The sequence below is a fragment of the Lepidochelys kempii genome, chromosome 19 (genome assembly GCF_965140285.1).
Source record: "Lepidochelys kempii isolate rLepKem1 chromosome 19, rLepKem1.hap1, whole genome shotgun sequence".
Classification (NCBI taxonomy): domain Eukaryota; kingdom Metazoa; phylum Chordata; order Testudines; family Cheloniidae; genus Lepidochelys; species Lepidochelys kempii.
Window position 1 is genome coordinate 18760212 of NC_136398.1, and position 25378 is coordinate 18785589.

Below are 25378 nucleotides of genomic sequence, written 5' to 3' on the forward strand. Positions count from 1 at the left end.
AAACCCCAAATAAATCCGTTTTACCCTGTATATAGCTTTAGATACTCATAAATTGTTCGCCCTCTATAACACTGATAGAGAGATATGCACAGAGAGAGAGAGCTGTTTGCCTCCCCTCCCCCCAGGTATTAATACATACTCTGGGTTAATTAATAAATAAAATGTGATTTTATTAAATACAAAAAGTAGGATTTAAGTGGTTCCAAGTAATAACAGACAGAACAAAGTGAATTACCAAGCAAAATAAAATAAAACACGCAAGTCTAAGTCTAATACAGTAAGAAAACTGAATACAGATAAAATCTCACCCTCAGAGATGTTGCAATAAGCTTCTATCACAGACTGGTTGCCTTCCTAGTCTGGGCACAATCCTTTCCCCTGGTACAGCCCTTGTTCCAGCTCAGGTGGTAGCTAGGGGATTTCTCATGACTGCAGCCCCCTTTGTTCTGTTACACTCCCTTATATATCTTTTGCAGAAGGCAGGAATCCTTTGTCCCTCTCTGGGTTCCCACCCCTCCTTCTAAATGGAAAAACACCAGGTTGAAGATGGATTCCAGGTCAGCTGACATGATCACATGTCACTGTAAGACGTCATTACCCACTTGCCAGCACACACGTATACAGGAAGACTTACAAGTAAACAGAGCCATCTACAGTCAATTGTCCTGGTTGATGGGAGCCATCAAGATTCCAAACCACCATTAATGGCCCACACTTTGCATAATTACAATAGGCCCTCAGAGTTATATTTCATATTTCTAGTTTCAGATACAAGAGTGATACATACATACAAATAGGATGACCACACTCCGTAGATTATAAGCTTTGTAATGATACCTTACAAGAGACCTTTTGCATGAAGCATATTCCAGTTACATTATACTCACACTCATTAGCATATTGTCATAAAATCATACAGAGTGCAATGTCACAGCAGGGCCCAGGGCAGGAAAAGTGGGCCCCACACCACAGCGCCTGACTCTCTGGACAGCCTGGGGACGTGACTCACGCGAGCTCCTATAGGAAGGCTGGGGCAGAGTGAGGGGCACAGGCTGGACATGCTGACTTGCATCCCCCTGCTCTAAGCCCTACCCCACATGCCCCCTTCCATGCCATGCACAGCGCAGACCCAGTGGGCCCCCCAGCTGGGAGGAGAGCCTTGGGTATCCTTCCAGGGGAAGATGGGGGGGCTGGCGAGTGGAGCTAGGGGGCCCAGAGGCAGATGGAGGGCTGGGGTGTGTGCAGTGGGTTGCAGGTTGTATTAGGCAACACCAAACACACATCCCTCCCCTGCTTCCAATCCCTCCCTTTGCAAGGGCCCCAGGCTTTTCTCCAGAGTGGTCGCAGCTGGCCCTGGCAGGGGCAGGTTGGCATCTATTCCAGGGCACTCTGAGCTCGGCCTTGGCTAGACAGCCAGGCGCAGCGCGAGCCAGGGAGACACACTGCGGAGACTGTCTGGTCTGGACAGGCCAAGATACCAGGACCTCTGCTAAGCCAATGCACCCAGTTCCTCATCTCAGGGCTCACAGACCAAAACCCCTCCAAGCAGAGCAGCAGCGTCAGCACAGAAAGGCCCAAGCACCCAGAGCGCTGGAATGGTTTTTATAGCAGGAGAGGCAAAAGCCATTGAACAAGCCTGTAAATGCTGGCTAGGTTGGACGCTGTGCATTCAGGGGCTCGGTCTAGCGGCCCTGCTGGGGGCTATGAATTTTGGCATGTGAGGCCGTGGCAGGGGGTGAAAATACTGTTTGGTGGGGATGATGCACAGGAGCCTAAAGGGAGGGGGTAGAAGTCCCGGTACTGAGGCAGCCAGGGCTTTGTAAGAGGCTTGGAGCACTGCCAGCAGTATCCGCCTCTGCTTGGGGAAGGAAATTATTTCAGTCAAAAACAGAAGTGAAAGACACAGCGAAGCCTAGAGTGCCCGGTCTCCCCTTACACTCGGATCCCAGCAGAGCCACAGCGAGGGTGCGGAGCCATGGAGCCCCTCTCTTTCCAGCAGTACATCTTGTCCCTGGACATTGCATCCCTGCCCAGGGTGCTGAAGGTTTGTTCCGGGGTGTACTTCCAAGGTGAGTACCTGCCTTCTCCCCGGCCACAGCCAGGATGTCTCTGCTGCTGGTGCCAGTGGAGTGGGGCCTGGAGACCCAGATTTGCAAAGCCTTGAACTCCTTCAGGAGCCGGGGAAGCAGGGTGCGGCCTGTAGTCACTGCAGAACAGGGCTCGTCCAGCCCAGCCCAGCCTCACCTCGTTCTGTGCTCGCAGCGTGGAGTGCTTTGATAGCGACCGCTCTGCGTCACCTCCCGCACCAGCAGGAGGTACTGTGGTGACAACACCCAGCAATGGGGAAGGGTCCTTCTGCCAATGCATCGGCAGGGAGCCCTCACTTGTACCCAAGCAGCTTGTGGAGTGGGCTGTGATCTGACCATTGCAATGCACTGAAACCCCATGCACCCCCCCCCAAAAGCCTGGCTCTGCTGAAGTTATACTGGCCCTCTTCTGCCCATGTAACCCCCCATCCAGCCAACAGAGGGAAATTAATACAATCTGAACAGTGACAAACACAACCCCTCCCCAAGCAGTTTTGACCCCGTAACGGAAGAAGGACAGAGACTGCATGAAGGAACTGAGCTGTTGCTATTGATTTGATGGGGAAGGTTTTCAGCTACTGCACAATGGGCAGCAGCATGAGACAATTCATTGGCCTCTGGCTCCAGAGTCCCTATAAACCAGCGGCACTGTGCCAGAAGGGCACAGACCTGCCTGCTGAGCTGGGGCTGCCAATTCCCAGGTGGAACACTTCCCGGGGGCAGAGGTCGAGTTGGAGAGAGAGACCAGCTAGTGCTGAGGCAAGCAATGTTAAGAAGGAGTTAAGAATACGTAACAGCATGAAAATATGCAGTGAGCTCTGCCCTGTAGTGACAGCATATGGGTTTTATGGTGTTGGTTAAGCTTAAGAGGTATTATATTTAAGTCACTGTAGGGTTGTGGCCCTATATTAGATCAAACTGATCTTTAAAGGCATATCTAATTTTTTCTGTCTGTGTGTGCATCCATGAGTGTTTGTGTGTGCCTGTGTGTATGTGCACGCGTGCGTGCCAACCCGCACATCTCCCTACAGGGCAGAATTAAGGTTGTTTGCATACCCTAGCTGTGTATTTCCATATTTCAGCATGTTTAGATTTTGTTTCAGTTTAACACTAACTTTGAATTGTCTGGGTTTATAATGGTTGGTTGGGATAATTACACCCTCCCTGGAATGTGTTTTACCCTAAATTACTGACATGTCCTCTCAGCCTTAACTTCATTGGAAGAATTTCCTTGTTTTTTAAATTAAAAATGTCATCCGTGGCCACTGCAGCATTGTTGTAGCGGTGCTGGTCCCAGGCTATCAGAGAGACAAGGTGCGGGAGGTCATATCTTTTACTGGACCAGCTTCATTCGGAATTAGAGGTTGGTTCAAAAGAAGATATTATCTCACCTTCCTTGTCCATCCATGACCATTAACAACAAACCCAGCGAGGATGTTCATGGGCGATGATTTGAAGAGCTGTAGAGTCAACACAGAAATGGCTGGTCTAGTTCAGTCTCCTGTCCCCAGCAGTGGCCAGCACCTTCAGAAGAATCATAGAATATCAGGGTTGGAAGGGACCTCAGGAGGCCATCTAGTCAAACCCCCTGCTCAAAGCAGAACCAACGTCAACTAAATCATCCCAGCCAGGGCTTTGTCAAGCCGGGTCTTAAAAACCTCTAAGGAAGGAGATTCCACCACCTCCCTAGGTAACCCATTCCAGTGTTTCATCACCCTCCTAGTGAAAAAGTTTTTCCTAATATCCAACCTAAACCTCCCACACTGCACCTTGAGACCATTACTCCTCGTTTTGTCATCAGCTACCACTGAGAACAGCTGAGCTCCATCCTCTTTGGAACCCCCCTTCAGGTAGTTGAAAGCAGCTATCAAATCCACCCTCACTCTTCTCTTCTGCAGACTAAACAAGCCCAGTTCCCTCAGCCTCTCCTCGTAAGCCATATGCCCCAGCCCCCTAACCATTTTCGTTGCCCTCCATTGGACTCTCTCCCATTTATCCACATCTCTTCTGTAGTGGGGGGCCCAAAACTGGATGTAGTACTCCAGAGGTGGCCTCACCAGTGCCAAATAGAGGGGAATAATCATGTCCCTCAATCTGCTGGCAATGCTCTACTAATGCAGGCCAATATGCCGTTAGCCTTCTTGGCAACAAAGGCACACTGCTGACTTAGAATCATAGAATATCAGGGTTGGAAGGGACCTCAGGAGGTCATCTAGTCCAACCCCCTGCCCAGAGCAGGACCAATCCCAACTAAATCATCCCAGCCAGGGCTTTGTCAAGCCTGACTTATATCCAGCTTCTCATCCACTGTAATCCCTGATGTCAGACATCACTGGTGTGGTGCTCTGCTCTGGTCAATGTTGATAACAGTCGGCTGTGTGCGTGCGTTCCCCCTGTGTGCTGCCCCGGCTCTGCGCAGATAGCTGACACAGCAGACCCCAAGGGAACCCACAATGACCACAGTCTCTGATAAGGTACGAAGGCACCCAGCCAGGTTTATTGTCAAACGAAGCACAGTAATAGTTCCTTGCCGACGCTACAAGACATACTACGAATGTGTGCCCCCTGACAACGGACCGGCTCAGTCAGTGGTGAGACTCTCCACTGCCCCCTAGGCCAGACAAAGGCATCCCCTCAGGGGTGCATTCTTATACACAGGTACAAACAAGTTACACATCACTCCTGAGGCATCGAGGTACAACCCCTCTGCGTGTTGGGGTGCTGCTTCTCTCCTGGTACATGTTGGTTCGAACAAATGAGTCTATCCATCATATTATCCTTTTGACCCTGTCTTTTAGGATGGGTCGGCCTGTTCCTCATTATCTCTGTGGAATGTGTTCGTACTGGACTGTTCTAGTGCCATCCTGGCACCTGTTTATCCTATTAGTGCTTGATCCTCTTTAGATATGTGTATACGTCCAATTAGCAGCCTTCTTCTTGCCAACTTCTGTGAGCAGGGCCTGCCTCTGGCTCGCAGTTTAACTTTGTTTTATGTTAGCAAAGTCTTGACCATTCCTTTAACTCAGGCCTCAGGTCTCATACCGGGCCTCTGATACAAGGGTTTATATTTCAGGGCCTCATTTTTCTACAATCCGCAGGTCCTTTTCTGCAGAACTGCTGCCTAGCCACTCGGTCCCTAATCTGTAGCAGTGCATGGGATTCTTCCGTCCTAAATGCAGGACTCTGCACTTGTCTTTGCTGAACCTCATCAGATTTCTTTTGGCCCAATCCTCCAATTTGTCTAGGTCACTCTGGACCCTATCCATACCCTCCAGCATATCTACCTCTCCCTCCAGCTTAGTGTCACCCGCAAACTTGAAGGTGTGAGAAACACCACAGGAGGCAGATGTGGGATAATCTGCCCCATTAAGGCTTCATCCTAATCCCTGCTAGTCAGAGATTGATGGGTAGAGATTTCCCTTCTATGCTATATAGGTATTTATACCACACTCACCACCATAGTATCTGAGCACTTTCCAGGAGTAGATTAAGCTACATGACTGAACATGGGTCACGTGTTCTTGTTCTCTCAGCCGTTCCCGACAGGGTGACCTATGCAGAAAAGTGTCTTGGTTTGGTAGGGTGTGTTTTTGTTTAAATAAATATATACCTGTTACGAGATGTTTATATTAGAGATGGCAAGGTCAGAGAAATGCCCCTTGCACTTGGGGCAGACAATTGTGAGCTTTGTGATGTTCCCTTCTGAAGAGGGTTGTTAGCATTAACTCTTAAAATTAAAGGAACCTCCACACTTGTTTTTCTGATTAGCTTTTCAGGCCAGATTCCCAGGGCATTTTGGCTGCTTTACCCCACTCTGGAGCAGCACAAAGTCTCCAGGATGGACTGGCCAGGTCCAGGGCTTCCAACCCTGGCATTGCCAGAACAAAAAACTGGAATGTACACACCAGCTTCCCTCTCCTTCCTGCACCCCTCCCCACCCCATTCCCCTGCTCTCTCTCTCGCACACACACACACACAGAACCCCCTTCCTGTCCCCCACATTTCCCTGCTCCATCCTCCTCGCTTCCCCCTGGCCAGTGCTGAGTAGATCTGGCACAATGGGTACTTTTTGAAAGCAGTATTTAGGCTGAATGGCCATTTTCACTGTTATTTTTAATAACTGAAGCTGTCTCCTTCAGCGGAAGCTTATGAATAAAATCTCCTTCACAGTGACTCCCAAGGAATTGCCATCTTTGCAAGTGTCTGCCAGACCCCATTTCTCCCAATGGGAGAGGAGCCAAACTGCCCTCAGAGGCAGGTACTCTGGAGGGGCAGGGAAGGAACACTGTGAGGAGCCAGTGAAAAAGTCAATGACCATCTTTGCTAAAGGCAGCCTGTGACCTCAGTCCCACTGAGACAACAGGAGATGGAAGCTGTTCTGAAAGAGGGCAGTTCTTTGGGGAAGCTGCTGTAGAACAGTGGTTCTTCACCAGGGGTCCGGAGGTCCAGGGGGAGCGTGAGCAGCTTACATGGGGTCCACCAAAATAAACTGGAGAGCAGGGCCAGCGTTAGACTTGCTGGGGCCTGGGTCTGAAGCTGAAGCCTGAGCCCTGCCACCCGGGGCTGAAACCAAAGCTTGAGCAATTTAGCAATGGGGCCCTGGGCACTTGCCCTGCTTGCTACCCCCTAACGCCGGCCCTGACTTTCAATCTACTGAAGATGCAGAAACCCAGTTGTTGTGGCACGGGTGGGCCATGGAGTTGTTATAGCATGGGAGGAGACTCAGAAAGGAAAAGGTTGAAAACCCCTGGGGTAGAACATTATTCATCTGCCCTGCTAAAGACAAAGTTTCAATTATGAAGAATCACAAGATGGAAATATCGATTCATATAGTTAATGCATGAGATTTGAGAAGTTTTTAACTGTCAGGGAAGTTTGAAGGTTCCATGTTATTCTGTTTTTAAGATCATTAGGGGAAAGGAAAAGATCTGACACCAGATGCCAATTTCTTAAAGGGCCCGTTTCTAAATTCATTTTGACTCCTAAACTAATGAACAGGTTCACTTGTAAAGTTTCAGCAGATCCATTCCGTACTCTTATAATTTGTAAGCTCCTGGGGGCAGACACTGTGAGCTCAACTGAGTCTGTGCAGGGGCCAGCAACCTGGGCCCAACCAGCTTATCATAGAATCATAGAAGGTTAGGGTTGGAAGGGACCTCAGGAGGTCATCTAGTCCAACCCCCTGCTTGAAGCAGGACCAATCCCCAATTTTTGCCCCAGATCCCTAAATGGCCCCCTCAAGGATTGAACTCACAACCCTGGGTTTAGCAGGCCAATGCTCAAACCACTGAGCTATCCCTCCCCCCCTCATCGCTTCCCCGTTAGTGTGACCACAATAGAAAACGCTACATGATAGTAAAAGAATAGAGTTATGGCATCTTCAGCTCTCCATTGGCCTTGTAGTTTATAAACTCTGCATGCTTGCTGTGCTCTTCACACTTACTGCTCGCTCACAATGTTTGTGAAAGATTATAATTTCCAGAACCTTCCTCACAAGGGACAGTATTCTGAATATAGGAATTCTGAGCCAAGCCCTGGAAGCGGAGGGTGGAGAACTAAGGGGAGTTACGCATAGTAGTTTACCACTGATGCACTCTAGTTTTTTCATAAAAGTTTATTCTTTTCTCGTTCACTGAGTTGAGGAACCCCAATATTAGGACAGGGTGACAGGAAAGCTGGATGAGAGGGTGATTGCAGTACATTTTGATGTTAACTCCTCTGCTTGAAACTGAAGACAGAGGAAAGGGGAGAATGTGGAGGAGCAAATAAAGAACAAGGCTTGTGTACATAGTTTATTAGCCCAATAGTGGTCTGCTAGGCTTAAGAAGAGAAGAAAGCCAAACATGGATGTGTTACAACCTCCATCCAGTCTGCAACTGCCAGGAAATGTTGCAGAGAAAAAATCTGGACAGAGTTTTGAGACTAATATTTAGCAGCTATAGGGGCAGAGGAGAAAAATAATAAACAGAAGCCATCAATCTTTTTGCATATTGTTGGGGAGGAAGCATTGGATATTTATAGCAACTTTAAGTTTGAAGAAAATGAAATCATGAAGTTTAGTAAACTACAGACCAAATGTAAGGAATGCCACATTTTTGCATGCCAAAAAGGAATGAGACCCCATGAGAGACTCAAATTTTTAACATGCATGAAAAAAGTGATGACACTTTATGATGACAATATATCTCAGAATTAAGAAGACTCATTAAAACCTGTGACTTTGGTGAGCTGACAGAGTCTCTCGTCAGAGATAAGAATCATTTGTGACATTAAAGACAATGTGTTAAGAGAGAGACTGTTCTGTGAAAAGAAAAGGAGGACTTGTGGCACCTTAGAGACTAACCAATTTATTTGAGCATAAGTTTTCGTGAGCTACAGCTCACTTCATCGGCTGCAACCTCTCTAGAGTACAGATGTGGGGACCTGCATGAAAGACCCCCTAAGCTTATTCTTACCAGCTTAGGTTAAAAACTTTCCCAAGGCACAAACTTTGCCTTGGCCTTGAACCCTATGCTGCCACCACCACGCGTATTAAACAAAGAACAGGGAAAGAGACCACTTGGAGATATCTTCCCACAAAATATCCCCCCAAGCCCTACACCCCCTTTCCTGGGGAAGGCTTGATAATAATCCTCACCAATTGGTACAGGTGAACACAGACCCAAACCCTTGGATCTTAAGAACAATGAAAAAACAATCAGGTTCTTAAAAGAAGAATTTTAATTAAAGAAATGGTAAAAGAATCACCTCTGTAAAATCAGGATGTAATACCTTACAGGGTAATCAGATTCAAAACATAGAGAATCCCTCTAGGCAAAATCTTAAGTCACAAAAAGACACAAAAAAAGGAATATACATTCCCTCCAGCACAGCTTATTTTACCAGGCATTAAACCAAAGAAAATCTAATGCATTTTCTAGCTAGATTACTTACGAACTTAACAGGAGTTAGAAGGCTGCATTTCTGATCTGTTCCCAGCAAAACCATCACACAGACAGACAGAACCCTTTCCCGCCCTCTTCCAGCTTTGAAAGAAACTTCTCTCCTTATTGGTCATTTTGGTCAGGTGCCAGCAAGGTTACCTTAGCTTCTTAACCCTTTACAGGTGAAAGGGTTTTGCCTCTGGCCAGGAGGGATTTTATAGCACTGTACACAGAAAAGTGGTTACCCTTCCCTTTATTTTTATGACAGGGTCCATGGAGTGAGGGGACAGAAGCAGGTACCCAGGGTCCATGGAAGTATCCCAAGGGAAGTAGGTTGGGGGCATTTCACAAGGTCTGTGAAGGAAGAGAGCTGCGGGGTGCGGTGTCACAAAGACCTTGGAGGAAGCAAGTTGAGGGGGTTACAGAGTCCGTGGAGGAAGGGAGTTGAGGGGAGTCACAGGGTCCATGGAGGAAGGAAACAAATAGCACTTAAATAAGGAACTATGTTCTGATTGACAGTAAATTACAAAATAGTTCTCAGGTCAACTCAAGTCACATGTGACCATTATCCTGTCATGGAGAGATAAGGATCTGTTACTCCCACAGCTGGAGTTTAATAGTGAGCAAAACTCCACCAAATATCATACCCCCATTTCTATTTTGCATTTTCATTCTAAGTAATCATACACTAAACAAATAACTCAAACCCAGTATTCCAACAATTTGTCCCAAACTGTTGCACAGAAATTATACAGACAGTTACAAATTAACACATCAATAGGAACCCTGTTTTCTTCTTAGACAAATTCAGAACGGGGGGGGGGGGGAATGACCCTGTTTTTGATTCTGTAACAACTTTTAAAATACGCATCCTGCTGAGTGTTGTGTCTGTGACCCTGGCCTCACAAAGAGTGGCCGGCCCCGCGCACTGCACCTGCATCCCGCCAACAGCCTTGCACACCCACCCCATTTTCAGCCACTGGCCCCCCCGCCCACTCACCACTGGTGGGCAGGAGACTGGTGAGCAGGGATCCAGCCAGAAGCAGGACCTGCCAATACTGATTGGGAGGAGACGGAAAATATGGGACAATTTGTCCGTTTTTAAGAAAAAGTCGGGACTGCTGCAGGAGGGCTTAAATACGGGACAGTCCCTTTAAAACCAGGATGTCTGGTCACCCTACCTTGAATTATTTTTGTGATTCTTGTCTGCACCCTCTCAAATTTTTCTGCATCCTTTTAGAAATGTGGACCCCAGAACTGTGGGCACCATTCCAGTATTGGGCTCACAAATGCAGTGTACAGAGGTAAAATCACTCTGCTCCTACTCATGTCTCCAAGGATCACATTAGTGCTTTTTGTCACAGCATCACACTGGGAGATGAATGTCTCCGTTTTCAGGGGTTAGATATCTGGACAAGAAGTTGATTTTTTTTCCAGAAAACAGACACTTCTTGCGAAAAAAATCTGGTTAGTGGCAAACCCAATTATATGATGAAAAGGAGTTTTAACGGGGAACTTTTGCCCAGCTCTATTTGTCCACTGTAACACATGTGAGGTTCTCCTCCCGTCTCAAGCCCACTCTTGCCCACGCTGCAAACACTCAGCAGCAGACTCCACAGTCGGGGTGCGCTCAGAACACGCAGATGGGGCAAAGGACATGTCATTTTGAGGTGGCCCAAGAAGTACTTTGTCACTTATGGGAGTTGAGCCCCCAGGTCCTTGTTAAAGGATAATTTGCGAACTATAACTGTGTGCGTATGTCGGCCTGGGCAGTGGGTCAACGCGCCCTTGGGGGAGGCTAGCTCCCAGCCCCTCCCCCTCTGCCCGAGGCCCAGTCTCCTCTGCCCATCCTCCCCGACTGGAGCCCGGAGCGCCCGGCCGCCCCCACCCCATGTGTCCCCAGCCCCAGTGCCGGGAGGATGGGCTGCATGGTATGGCCTCAGCCCTGGGGTCTTGTGCACACTGAGGCCCCAGCCTGCCTGCTCCAGCCTCTCAGCCACAGAAGAGAAGAGCAGGCAGGAGGGGAGCTGGGGGTGCAGCGTGGGCAGGGCCAGGCCAGGCTGTTTGGGGACGCACAGCCTTCCCCGGCCCACGATACCCACCGCCCATGCAGGTAGGTATGTTTTCGGAGGTGAGGCGCTTGTGACACAGGCCAAAGAAAATGCTTTGGGACAATGAGTGGCATGTCCAGCTCCTTCTGATGGTCACAGGGCCATGGCACCTGGGGTGACCCAGAGTTATTTGGTCACTCAGCCAATCAAGGGCCAATTCCTTATTTGGACAGTAAGTAATTAATAACGCATTAATTACTAACGTAGCCAGTTATACAATCCAATCACACGTTTGGTGACATTTATGTAATCTTACACTGATGAACTTTTACAACATTTTGGCCTCTGAATAAGGCACTAGGAATGAGGAACCAGTTCCAGCCTCAGATGGAAGCAGCCCCACAAGCTGCTCAGGACCAGGAGGCACTGATCTCCTGTCCCCGTGCCATTGGGACGAACTCGGGGCCTGGCTCGAGCCAACGCAGGGAGAATGATCCAGAGAACATCATCCCAGGGGTGCCCTGACAGTCTGTTACCAGCTGTGATGCTGAGAGCCTTTCTGCTGGATCACTCCCACGCAGGGCGCAGAAAAAGCAGAACTCTTGGCTCTGCGTGGGGGTGGCTAGTCTCAGTGGCACTGAATGAGAACTGGAAATGATTCAGTGTGAGAAAAATTAGTCAGCAGCTTCCCATAAGTATTAAAATAGCCATTAGGCCGTGTGCTTCACTGCACATATGAGGGAACGCCTGGCCGGCAGCCTGCAGCTCTGGGGGAGGGCAGGGTGTGACAATTCTTGAGGTACCCAGGACTGTGAGTCACCTTTTTACCCCCAGCCTCTAGCAACAGGGAGCCTTGTCATGGTGGCTGGGTGCTAGCCCCTTCACACCACCAGCCTGCTGGCCGCTCCAGCACTCTCCTCCAGGCTGCGACAGCCCTGCCTTCACCTTGCGGGGTAACAAGAGGTGCCCCCCAGGAGCCTCCACAATTCAGCTACTTTCGCCACTTCCTCTCCCCCACTTCCAGCAGGTACAATGGCTCCCCCCCACCCCCACCTCGAGCCGGCTCGACTGGCCCCACCACCCCCGCCTCCAGCCAGCTCGACTGGCCCCCCCACCCCCGCCTCCAGCCGGCTCGACTGGCCCCCCACCCCCGCCTCCAGCCGGCTCGACTGGCTCCCCACCCCCACCTCCAGCCGGCTCGACTGGCCCCCCCACCCCCGCCTCCAGCTGGCTCGACTGGCCCCCCACCCCCGCCTCCAGCCGGCTCAACTGGCCCCCCACCCCTGCCTCCAGCCGGCTCGACTGGCTCCCCACCCCCGCCTCCAGCCAGCTCGACTGACCCCCCCCCACCCCCGCCTCCAGCCAGCTCGACTGACCCCCCCCACCCCCGCCTCCAGCCGGCTCGACTGGCCCCCCACCCCCGCCTCCAGCCGGCTCGACTGGCTCCCCACCCCGGCCTCCAGCCGGCTCGACTGGCCCCCCACCCCCGCCTCCAGCTGGCTCGTCTGTCCCCCCCCACCCCCACCTTGAGCCAGCATGACTCGCTCCCCACCCCCACCTCCAGCCGGTGCGACTGGCCCCCCACCCCCGCCTCCAGCCGGCTCAACTGGCCCCCCACCCCCGCCTCCAGCCGGCTCGACTGGCTCCCCACCCCCGCCTCCAGCCAGCTCAACTGGCCCCCCCCACCCCCACCTCCAGCCGGCTCGACTGGCTCCCCACCCCCACCTCCAGCCAGCTCGACTGGCCCCCCACCCCGGCCTCCAGCCGGCTCGACTGGCCCCCCACCCCCGCCTCCAGCTGGCTCGTCTGTCCCCCCCCACCCCCACCTTGAGCCAGCATGACTCGCTCCCCACCCCCACCTCCAGCCGGTGCGACTGGCCCCCCACCCCCGCCTCCAGCTGGCTCGTCTGTCCCCCCCCCCCACCTTGAGCCAGCATGACTCGCTCCCCACCCCCACCTCCAGCCGGCTCGACTGGCCCCCCACCCCCGCCTCCAGCCGGCTCGACTGGCCCCCCACCCCCGCCTCCAGCCGGTGCGACCGGTCCCCCCACAGGTGGCTCCATCCTGGAAGCCTGGGGGTTCTCTGTCAGCTGTCTCCCCGCTCAGGTCGAGACTTTTGTTACAGTTGCTGGTGTCCAGGCCAGGTCGGGCTGGTACCCAGGTCCTGGGAGCCGGCATCATTTGCAGTGGGGCCCCTCAACCCCTGAGCCGCAGAAGGCCTGGGCCTAGTGCTCCCATGGCCTTGCTGTCTGCAGTGACCGCACCCTTGGGTGGGGCAGTCTCTGCAGGGTGCTCTCCCAGCTCGCCGTTTCTCCGGCTCAGGAAGTGCCGCCTCTCCCCCCAGCTGCCGTGTTGCAGCCACGGCCCCAGTGTTGCCCGTTAATGTGAACGTCCCTCTTTCCGGAGGGGAAAGGCTCACGGGATCACAGTCACTGCCCACAGGGAGACCTTCTTGCCCTTGCTCCACACCCACCCCCTTCTCAGCCCTCCTCAGTCCTACTGCTGGCTGGAGGGGTCCCCTGCCCCACCCAGGAGCATGCTCCCTGGCCTGGATTGCAGGCCTGTGCAGCCGCCCCCCTCCTGCCGGGCCTGGTGGCCGTCCTCCGCCGGCTATCGCTGGTTAGCCAACAGGTTCTGGCTGCCGAGGGTGGGAACTGATGCGGGCCCAGCACTGGCATATCTGGGAACCTCACAGTCTTTCTTGTGTTTGCCCCCGTGTGGTGCAACAAAGCTCTAGCCCCACTCTACTGATGGGGAGCTGAGGCCCAGAGAGACTAAGGTCCAGAACCCCAGAGGTAACTAGGCACCCGATTCCCACTGAAATCAATGGGAGTTAGGCACCTGAGCAGTTCGGAGGCGCTGGGTCTCGCAGGATGTCTGTGGCAGAGCAGGGCTGGGCTGTCCTTCCTCTCCGGCGGGGCCTTCTCCAGGGTGTGGTACCTCCTGGGGGGCGAGGGCCTTGCTGGGTGACAGTGCGGGTCCAGTGCAGTCTGACCGCAACCACAGACACACCTGTGAACGCCTCCCCGTTCCCCTGCAGGGTCTGTGTACGAGATGGGCGGCAGAGAGTGCTGCTTATCAACCGGGGACCTGGTAAAGATTACTGGCCTTCGCCTGCAGAAGATCACCTGTGAGGATCCAGAGACTGGGCAAGCAACGGAGCTGCCTCTGAACTTCACAGGTAAACTGGGACACCCCATGCCCACTTAGCCTACTGCAGGTAGGCACCCAGCCACCCACCCAGCCACACCCCATCCTCCCCCTCACACACACACACCACTGCCTCCCGGCCATCCGCACCCCAATCATACACACACACCCCACTGCCTCCCGGCCATCCACACCCCAATCATACACACACCCCACTGCCTCCCGGCCATCCGCACCCCAATCATACACACACCCCACTGCCTCCCGGCCATCCGCACCCCAATCATACACACACCCAATCACACACACACACACCACTGCCTCCCGGCCATCCGCACCCCAATCATACACACACACCCCACTGCCTCCCGGCCATCCGCACCCCAATCATACACACACCCAATCACACACACACACCCCACTGCCTCCCAGCCATCCGCACCCCAATCACACACACACCCCACTGCCTCCCGGCCATCCGCACCCCAATCACACACACACACCCAATCACACACACACACACCACTGCCTCCTGGCCATCCGCACCCCAATCATACACACACCCCACTGCCTCCCGGCCATCCGCACCCCAATCATACACACACACACCACTGCCTCCTGGCCATCCGCACCCCAATCATACACACACACCCCACTGCCTCCCGGCCATCCACACCCCAATCATACACACACCCAATCATACACACACACCCCACTGCCTCCCGGCCATCCGCACCCCAATCACACACACACACACCCCACTGCCTCCCGGCCATCCGCACCCCAGCCATATGTAAGCGGGAGATTGGTCCCACTATTGTGGGGAACTTTCGTGGCTTTTGCACTCTCCCAGTGAAGTGGGCTAGCAAAAGGATCCTCGCTCCCACTTCCTTTACCCAGAGGCCTCCCTGCCCTTGAGGACTCCCCTTCCACTCTCCTGCCTGGCAGAGTCCTCGCAACCCCAACAAGGATGGGCCCAGGATTCCTGGGGGGCTCGACCCCCAACTCTGCTGTGGTCACCTAGGACAGGGGCTAGGGTGTCCCCACCCCGGGGTACTCTCTCTGCACTGGGCACTTCCCTGCCTCACTGATCATTACATCAATTTAAAACAAACACAAGTTGTTTAATCAACAATTAATTTTAAAAAGAATAAGGAAAAATGGGAACGGTTAAAGGAAACACATCACCTGTTATACCAATAAAATAAAAACCAGCAGGATCTTATTAAAGGGAAAAAGGCAAAATACCACATTTATTGTGAATACAGAAAGAATCATAGTAAGCAGTTAGTTATAGCTATAACATTCCATTCAATCTCATATTTATTCACACATTCATTCATACAAACACACCCACACACACATACACACCCACACACACAGGTTCTGCAAGGTTGTTATCATAGTTACCAGCCTTAGAGTTGCTCATGCCAAGCCACTGGCCAGGTGGCCTGGACATGAGGAGGGAGCAGGGCCTTGTCAGATGCTCATCTGATGCTCCTGGAAGTTGGTTTGCAGAATCAGACCCCAAAGTTCTCACTTTTTAGAGTCTATTTTTATAGGAATTTCTTCCTATGCCAGTCTATGGGAATTGCTTCATCATGCTGTTGCTGAATCAATCAGCAGATAGCACATTCCTGACGGCTCCAAGATGTTATCTTGTTCTTTGGTTCTCCCATCCTTGAGGCTGTTGGGTGGATTCCAGTCTGCCCTCCGGGTGGGGTCCTCTGGTTATTTCCACTTGACGCCTTCTTCAGCCGATGGACACTGGATTCTTAGGCTGGCACCTCCCTGATCATTCAGTTATTATCCACACCAAGCATCCACCACATACATCCTCTATCTCTATTTTAATCACAATGGTTAATACAACAAAAGGGCGGGGAGTCTCTGGGTGCTGTTTCTGTTGTTAGAGTATTGCTTTGAGTCTCTCTCTCTGTGAATTGCTTTGAGAACAGACTCTGTCTTAGAATGTACTAACGCAATTAGCAGCTTGCAAGTTTCACGCATGGAGGGAGAGAAACAGCACCAAAAACCAAGAGACCTCTTAATTAGTAATACCCTGGAATTGAAACTCTGGGGAATCAAACTCATTTGTGAGTTTAATACAGAACTTCTTTAATATGATCCAACATAATCCCCCTTTTGACACTAAGATTTATAATCGTCAGTGTCACTTTCTATGTAGCCTATTAAAGAGAAAGTACTGCGAGGCAATTTGAGTTTGTGATTCCAATTCATGCCACATACATGATCCTAGTGATGTATCTTTACTACAAGGTTCTGGGGCAACAGGCAAGGTGAGGCACACCCACTTTTGAGGAGTCCATTCAATACAACATCTAGTGTCCAATAGCTTCCCTCCCTCCCCAGCCCACTGGCTCAAGGTCCAGGGTAGCCAGAAGGATCCCATGTGTAATATGGGGAGTGGGTTAACCTTCAATACCTTTGCCTCCAGGGACTGTTGGTGTGCAATTTTGACAACAATTTCTCCCATTAACAAGTCTGGTTTACAATACTGGAAACATATTGCATCCATTCATATTGATAAGTGTCAAACAATGATCTCTTTCTTTGTTTTAACAAATGCACCAAACCCTTAATATTTCCCAATAGGACCCAGAACATTTTGTGTTCCAAAGTAGCTAGTGCAAGTATCTGCATTTCAGTGCATCCCATAGCTATGGCTGTGTAGTTTCCTATTTCTAATATATTTTTTTTCTTATGGATAAGCCATGTGGTAGTATTAAGCCATTACTAAAGATTCCATCGGCCTTCTAGGTTACCCAGACCAATTTGGACCAAGTCTACATTGGCATGTACTTGTTTTTGTATCAGGCTGTCCTGTAGCTGGGACAGAAAGCTTAATTTATTTTTAAGTTCCTGCAGGTCTTCAGTATTTTTTTTTTTAAACACACAACAGTGCTAGCAACAACACAAAACACAAGACAAAACATAGAACACAGAACACAATTTCTATTGTGACAGTAGATTCATGGTATTGGGTTGCTTTTCAGCTGGCAGCTTTTCCTGATTTTCTGACAGACAAAAAGAACATGTTTCTACCCCTTTTGGGGTGGCAGATTATTGCTTAAAATATTTCTTTTACAAATACCCTTGCTGATTGCAGGCAAAACAGAGAAATTGCCCCCATATTTTCCTGTTTTTGTTCTATAGGCAGGCCAGGTTTCAAAGGCTTTTATCTTTTAAGGGTTATGGGGAAATTATCCCACTGTTTAGTCATTAAATCCCTGAGTTTTCCTTCTTATACAGCAGACCAAGTTTATAATGTTTTTCCTGCTGTGTTAAGCTTTAAGTTGTATTTACAGGTAATAACTGAGAAGCATCATTACCATACGACCTTAAAGGATTTTTCCAAAAATCATACACACTATACATTGTTACAGGGATACTTATTATCATTAAATTTATTAAAATTATCTTGTTATCCCATGCCTTTTATTTAGACAATTTGTTTGCTGACCAGGTATGTCCTTTATCTGCAGCTCCTTTGTGCTGCTAGTTCTTTCCTTCCTTTATCATTTAGGTAATTTGCATTTTCACAGAAACTTCCTGCTTTTGGATTTAAAGCCATCAGCAGCTCAGAGACTCTATCTTAAAAGGGACACAATCAACTTTCACCAGAGTTTTGATTACTTTTAACTTCTGCTTCCAAAACACACAGCAATCTGAAAAAGAAAACCCAACCTATTGTGGCTCCCTTTGGAGCCCTAATAGCATTTCAATTAAGTAGCATGGTATGTTTGCATTTCTTTTGCCCCTTCTACAATATACCCTGCACATGTTCTGGGGCAAATGCACATTCCTTCCATAGTTTAACTTCTATAACATTATCCAGATCCATTTTTACATAAGGTGTCACTATTTCTTTTTTTGCTTACAGAGTTTTCATGTACCTTTATCAAAGTGACAGTCTGATTACTCAGAGCCATTTTAAGACTCAGTGTTTCTAACATTGCTTCTTTTTGTTTTGTGCACCTCACCCCTGCTGTTGCTTCAGAGAGGCACTGTCTTTTTTTAATTTTTTTTTTACTACAACTCTCATCTGCTATTTTGTTACAAAAACAAACAAACAAAAAGAATCCAAATTTTTTTTTTTATATTCTCCTGATTTTGACTGCCCTGCTGCAGCCACAACTTAAAAACATTTTAAATTTTGTAAAGCATTTGAGTTACCTTTTAAGGGTTAAATGCCAAATCCCAAAGCCAAACAACACTAATTACCTGTGTCTAGCAAAAAGGTCTGTCAGTTTTGCAACTTTGAATTAAAGAGTCAAATGGATTTTTAGTGGCATTATTTAAAACAAAAACAAAACTAACTGGTCCTTAGAACTTTACATATTTACACACACTCAGACAGATACATACACATTTTCTTTTCCTTAACATCCCTTCCACACTGCTCTGTTTTTTACATCTTACATTCCCTTTATACATTTGAGGCAGTTAAGTTCCAATAGAACCCTCTTATGTTCTTTTAGCAAATTTGACTAAATTGTCCAGTCAAATGATTTTAATCAGATAGTTTATTTTTGCCTGGCTAATTTACAGACATTCCTTTGGAAAAGGGCCCATTTTTCTTTCAGAATGGCTGCAAAGAAACCAAGAATGCTCTAACACTTTTCCTTTTTAACATTTTTGGTTAAAAGTTGTTTGGGTGAAATACAAAGTTTAACTGCTTAATTCCCTCCAGCCTCTGCAGAGTTAACTTTTTTTTTTTTTTACTCTCTTTTCTCTTTGTAATTATGCCTGGGGGTGCCGTACATAGGACCTTCTCCCCCTTTACCTGCCTCCCTCCAGCCTCTGCAGAGTTAACTTTTTCACTCTTTTTGTATTCCTGAAGTGCCTCTTTCACTATTTTCAGCTGGCTTTGGATATTTGTAGCCAGCACCTTCCAATTGTCTGCTCCCTTTTCCATTTGTGCCTTTTCCTCTTTACATGAAGACAAGCGGAGGGAAGAATCCTTACATGCCTCCCACAACAACCAAATTGCTGCTGCATCTCTTTTGGCAGCACTAGAAGGTTTGTATATGAGGATATACTGAGCCAATCTATCCTCTAGGTCCGAAATAGTGCAGACATCAGCTAGGGCTTGTTTAGTCCAAGGACTGTGCCCAAATTTTTGAAGGATTTGTTTAAAAGGTGTAATTTCTTTAACAAAAGGTGAGGTTGGAGTTCCTTCTGACTCCATTCCTCCCTCTAGTACTGGCTTACCCTGTTTTCTTTTAAACATCTTAACATGGATATTTCAATCTCTTTCTCACTGCTGGTATTACTTAGCAAGTGACACAGCCTAGATTCTGAAATCATAGCTTAATCTATGCGTTTTTCCCCTGCTACCTTCCCGGAGGCCAGCAGGTCCCCTGCTACCTTCCCAGAGGCCAGCAGGTCCAGTTAACCTATTTCTCCCTGCTACCTTCTCGGAGGCCAGCAGGTCTGGTTAACCTGTTTCTCCCTGCTACCTTCTCGGAGGCCAGCAGGTCCAGTTAACCTGTTCTTCCCTGCTACCTTCTCGGAGGCCAGCAGGTCCCCTGCTACCTTCCCAGAGGCCAGCAGGTCTAGTTTAATCTGTTTTTCCTGCTACCTTCTCGGAGGCCAGCAGGTCCCCTGCTACCTTCTCAGAGGCCAGCAGGTCCGGTTAACCTGTTCTTCCCTGCTACCTTCTCGGAGGCCAGCAGGTCCCCTGCTACCTTCCCAGAGGCCAGCAGGTCTAGTTTAATCTGTTTTTCCTGCTACCTTCTCGGAGGCCAGCAGGTCCCCTGCTACCTTCTCAGAGGCCAGCAGGTCTGGTTTAATCTGTTTTTCCTGCTACCTTCTCGGAGGCCAGCAGGTCCCCTGCTACCTTCTCGGAGGCCAGCAGGTCTGGTTAACCTAATAGAAATGCCTAGCTCACTAGAGCTGGCGGTGTGCACACCAATATTTACAATAACTGAGGTTTTTTACCAATATTCCCCCTTTCGCAATTCTCCACCAAAATGTTGTACCAATAAAATAAAAACCAGCAGGATCTTATTAAAGGGAAAAAGGCAAAACACCACATTTATTGTGAATACAGAAAGAATCATAGTAAGCAGTTAGTTATAGCTATAACATTCCATTCAATCTCATATTTATTCTCACATTCATTCATACAAACACACACACACACACACCCACACACACAGGTTCTGCAAGGTTGTTATCATAGTTACCAGCCTTAGAGTTGCTCATGCCAAGTCACTGGCCAGGTGGCCTGGACATGAGGAGGGAGCAGGGCCTTGTCAGATGCTCATCTGATGCTCCTGGAAGTTGGTTTGCAGAATCAGACCCCAAAGTTCTCACTTTTTAGAGTCTATTTTTATAGGAATTTCTTCCTATGCCAGTCTATGGGAATTGCTTCATCATGCTGTTGCTGAATCAATCAGCAGATAGCACATTCCTGACGGCTCCAAGATGTTATCTTGTTCTTTGGTTCTCCCATCCTTGAGGCTGTTGGGTGGATTCCAGTCTGCCCTCCGGGGGGGGTCCTCTGGTTATTTCCACTTGACGCCTTCTTCAGCCGATGGACACTGGATTCTTAGGCTGGCACCTCCCTGATCATTCAGTTATTATCCACACCAAGCATCCACCACATACATCCTCTATCTCTATTTTAATCACAATTGTTAATACAACAAAAGGGCGGGGAGTCTCTGGGTGCTGTTTCTGTTGTTGGAGTATTGCTTTGAGTCTCTCTCTCTGTGAATTGCTTTGAGAACAGACTCAGTCTTAGAATGCACTAACACAATTAGCAGCTTGCAAGTTTCACACATAGAGGGAGAGAAACAGTACCAAAAACCAAGAGACCTCTTAATTAGTAATACCCTGGAATTGAAACTCTGGGGAATCAAACTCATTTGTGATTTTAATACAGAACTTCTTTAATATGATCCAACACACCCCGCTCTGTGGCAGGGAACATCACAAACAGTGTCTCTGGAATGTCAGGGCAGTTCAGAGTCTGTTCCTTGTAAGTCCCAGGCCCCGGCCGTGCTGCAGGGATGCTGCGGGTTGGACGCTTGCAATGGTGTTGGCCACACACCTCCAGGCTTTGGGTGGTGGGACCCTTCTTCCCAGGGTCAGCCCCCCGTCGGGTTCAGATACCCCTCCCAGTCTGGCCTGCAAGGACCCTTGGCTGGGGGTGTCTCTCTGCGCTGGGCCCTTTGCCCAAGGCCCCCCTTGCTTGGCCCCAGTTGCTCACCACACCCTGCTCTGTGGCTGCAGCTCTGCTCCCAGCACAGGATCTGCTCCCTGGGCTGCTTCTCCGGCTCTCTGGCTGGCCCGGCTCTGCTCCCCTGCTCAGCTCGGGCCGCTGCTCTCCCCTTAGCTCGGCCCCACTCTGTTCCAGGCAATTCCAGCTCACAGGAGACTGGGACCCCCCGGCCTCCTGACTCCCTTATGTGCCTGCCCACCCTGTTAATCAGGCTGACCTGGAGCACTGGCCTCTCCTCATTGTTCCTGGGGACTGTCAGTCTCAGGGTCCTGATTTCCCATCCGCCCTTCCCCTTTCTTTTAGTGCTGGGAGCGATCAACCAAAACCCCCCAGTGAGTGTTAGTGAGGTGCCAACAGTCCCCTTACACACACACACACACACACACACCACTACCTACAGGCCATTCGCACCCCAGCATACACACACACACCAGCCTCGTCACATACCCCCACCCCTGCCATTATCTACTGGCCATCCTCACCCCAGCCATAAGCACACACACACTCTTCCCACCCCACCCCACCCGGATATATAGACCACACACGCATCCTGCCATGACGTATAGGCGTCACTCCCCCACACACACCAGCCACATGTAACCGAACAGTGCCTCCCCACCACAAACAGGCCCTGCAAGGGTTGCCAGCTTTCTGATTGCAGAAAACCGAACACGCTTGTCTAGGATTGCCAGGTGTCCAGTCGAAAGGGACCCTGGCAGCTCCGGTCAGCACTGCTGACTGGCCCTTTGAAAGTCCAGTCGGTGGCTCAGTGGAGCCAAGGCAAGCTCCCTGCCTGCCCTGGCTCCGCGCAGCTCCCGGAAGCAGCAGAATTCCCCCCTTTGCCCACACCCCAACCCCTGCCCCAGCCCAGAACCCACACCAGGCCAAGGGGTTTGGAGTGTGGAAGGGGGTGCAGGCTCTGGAAGGGAGTTTGGGTTCAGGAGAGGGCTCAGGGCTGGGGGAGGGAGTGTGGAGTGGATCCGGGAGGGAGCTGGGGTGTGGGATGGGGCTCAGCGCTGGGGGAGGGGGTTCAGGGTACAGTGTGGGCTCCAGGCACTGTTTCCCTGAGGCGGCTCCTGGAAGCGGCAACATGTCCTCTGGCTCCTACGCGCCGGGGTAGCCAGGGAGGCTCTGCGCACTGTCCTCGCCCGCAGGCACAGACCCGCAGCTCTGACTGGCCACGGTCCCGGCCAATGGGAGCTGCGGAGCCGGTGCTCAGGGTGGGGGCAGTGCGCGGAGCCTCCATGCAGCTAAGGGCCACAGGGACATGCCAGCTGCTTCCTGGAGCCACACGGAGCCAGGTAGGGAGCCTGCCTTAGCTCTGCTGCGCCGCCGAGCGGACTTTCAATGGCCCAGTCAGCAGCCACCAGGTTCCCTTTTTGACCGGATGTTCCTGTCGAAAAACGGAAGCTTGGCAACCCTAGGTCCCACACACATGCCCCAGCCACACACACATCCTGGCCACCACACGCAGGCCACACCCCCCACCTCACCCAGGGGCGCCCACCCACGCCCCTGCACCGGCCCCCCACCCACATGCCCATCGCCTCCAGGCCACACCCCACTCTGGCCGCACTTGCGGAGGCGGGTGTGGCTAATCCCCAGCCCCGCTGCCCTGGTGGGGTGGGTGGTGGGGTGGGGCAGGCCTTCACGCAGGCGCTGCTGGGATCTGAGCCTGGCTCAGGCTTGCGTACAGACGAGGCTCCATTGAGGCTCCTCATTCCCAGGGTCCCTGGCATAGGTGCCACCTCCGTGGGTGCTCTGAGGCTGGAGCACCACGGGGAAAATTTGGTGGGTGCAGAGCCCTCACCGGCAGCTCCCCCCCCCCGTCCGTCCGCCCCAGCTCACCTCTGCCTCCGCTCCGCCTCCGCCCCTGAGCGCGCCCTGGGTCCTGCTTCTCCCACCTCCCTCCCAGCTGTGTCGCGCGGCAAGCCTGGGGAGGAAGGGGAACGTGGCGAGCTTGGGGGCGGAGGCGGGGCTGGGGTGGGGATTTTGGGAGGGATCTAATGGGGTGGGGGTGCGGGGAGGGCGCAAACATCCTCTGGCGCCGACAAAAGTTGGCACCTGTGGTCCCTGGTTCAGGGTTGCCTGGCCAGGGTTTCCCAGCACCATCCCTTTGTTGAGGCAGCCGTCCTGGGGAGCCTGCCTGGGTTCCAGTGCTCACAGCCAACTGTCCAGTGTTATGGGCTCAGGATCATCCCAGACGCGGCAACCCTACCTCCCCACTAACAGTGAGCTCCCTCTGGCCCTCCTGCAGGGCATTTCCAGCCCAGCCGAGACAAGCTGTCATACATGAGCTTGAAGAAGCTCGCCAGGAGCAGGCCAGCAGGGCTCCAGGACATGCCCTTCACCTTCGCCTCAGCAGTTGACTTGACCGTGGATGGGCAGTTCATTCCCAAGGGCCAGCCCATTTCCTTGCTTTCAGTGGCCAGGCATGAGGGCCAGGAGTTTGCCAACTGCACAACCACGGGGCAGAACGGACAGCGTTCGTTCTGCCTCCCCTTCTCCTTCCAGGGCCAGTTCTGTGAGTGCAGCGGGCAGCCGAGCTACACGCTGAGCCAGGTACTGGAGTCGGGAGCCCTGAGGGGCCAGCGCCTGAAATGCTCTGCCCTCGGCAGGCACTCACTGCTCCTCTGCCCCGTGTACGAGGTGCAGGCGATAATGCACAGTGAGTACAGATGCAGCCGGGGGGCGGGTATGTGAGAGAGAGAGAGCTGGATGGAGTGATGTGTGTATGGCTCCGTGCCTCTGGGTCAGTTTGTGGGGGAGGTGTGTCCTGGAGTCTCAATGTGTGCTAGGGTGACCAGCCATCCTTTATTTTAAGGGGCAGCCCCTTATTTCATTGATTTGTCCTTTAAGGCAATCACCCAGCCCTTATTGTAAGATGTACTGAAATGCACTAAAACGGATCATTAGTACGTTTTAAACTTTAAGTTGAAGCTTATGATAATTGTATTGTACACTTGAGAGAACAATCCATGCTGTGCAAAGGGAAATGGGGTTTCCCTAAAATGTCCCTTAGTGTCCCCTAAAGTTGTCGTTTTTCCTTATTTCCATTCAGCAAAGGTGGTCCCCCTTGTGTGTGCCCATCTCAATGTGTGTGTTGCTGTCTCTGGGTGACTTTGTTGGGGGAAGAACTTTCCTTTCAGTGAACTGAGGCATTTATTTAAATCATTAACTGAAGCTATTAAGAACCCAAATAGTCCATATCAGCCAATCTAAGCCAGTGGGCCAGACTGGATAGCCAGATGGAAGTACTTTCCCAAGCCCCATCTGTGTGTGTAACCAATATGTGATGCTGCTGCCCACAGTAAATTGCGCAGGTCTTCAAAATATGACGGTGTTGCCCCTGGGTTCCTCTGGGCTCCTTGGCCCTGGCTCACCTTGATGGGGCTCCTTGGGCTCAGCTTCTTCTTGATTGGGGGGTGGGATAAGTCATGGCATCTCCCAAGCACCACCCATGTAAGGCATCAAACTGAGCAGTCACAGTAAATTGTACCCCGCACTCTCCTTTTTCACATGAGCAATGGAATGGTAATGATGCTGATATTTACATGGGAACCTAGGAACTGCCAGCCTGGATTCATAGATTCCCACATTCCAAGACCAGGAGGGACTATGTAATCGTCTAGTCCATTAAAATCAGGTCACAACCCACAGTTTGAGAACCGCTGACCTAACACATTTATCTCTGTCCATATTGGCTAGGTAGTTAGACACACACGCACTCTGTCCCCAGGGGGGCAAGCAACTAGACACTGTGTTTCTGTACCCACTGATCAATGTGTTACAGGACCTCTCTGTGCCGATCCAGAGAGGACAGGCTTCTGATCTAGCCCAGGTAGAAACTTTAGCTCATGCTACAGCAGCTCATGCTTTCAGCTCTGGATGTCCCCTATTCATTCCCCAGGGTAT

At 50.9% G+C, this 25378-nt stretch overlaps 1 protein-coding gene across 3 annotated transcripts in view; it reads left to right on the top strand.

Moving 5' to 3' along the window:
- Nucleotides 1–1953: 1953 nt before the first annotated feature.
- Nucleotides 1954–25378, top strand: part of THEMIS2 (thymocyte selection associated family member 2) — a 30752-nt gene continuing 7327 nt past the window's right edge. For 2 of the 3 annotated variants that reach the window (XM_073317621.2, XM_073317623.2), the window contains exons 1-3: nucleotides 1954–2069; nucleotides 14102–14242; nucleotides 23721–24131. In XM_073317621.2, the coding sequence (XP_073173722.2) occupies nucleotides 1976–2069; nucleotides 14102–14242; nucleotides 23721–24131 (646 nt within the window). In that variant the 5' untranslated portion in view covers nucleotides 1954–1975. Of the gene's footprint in view, nucleotides 2070–11914; nucleotides 12089–14101; nucleotides 14243–23720; nucleotides 24132–25378 lie in introns of those variants that run through there. The other variant, XM_073317622.2, reaches the window with a different exon arrangement.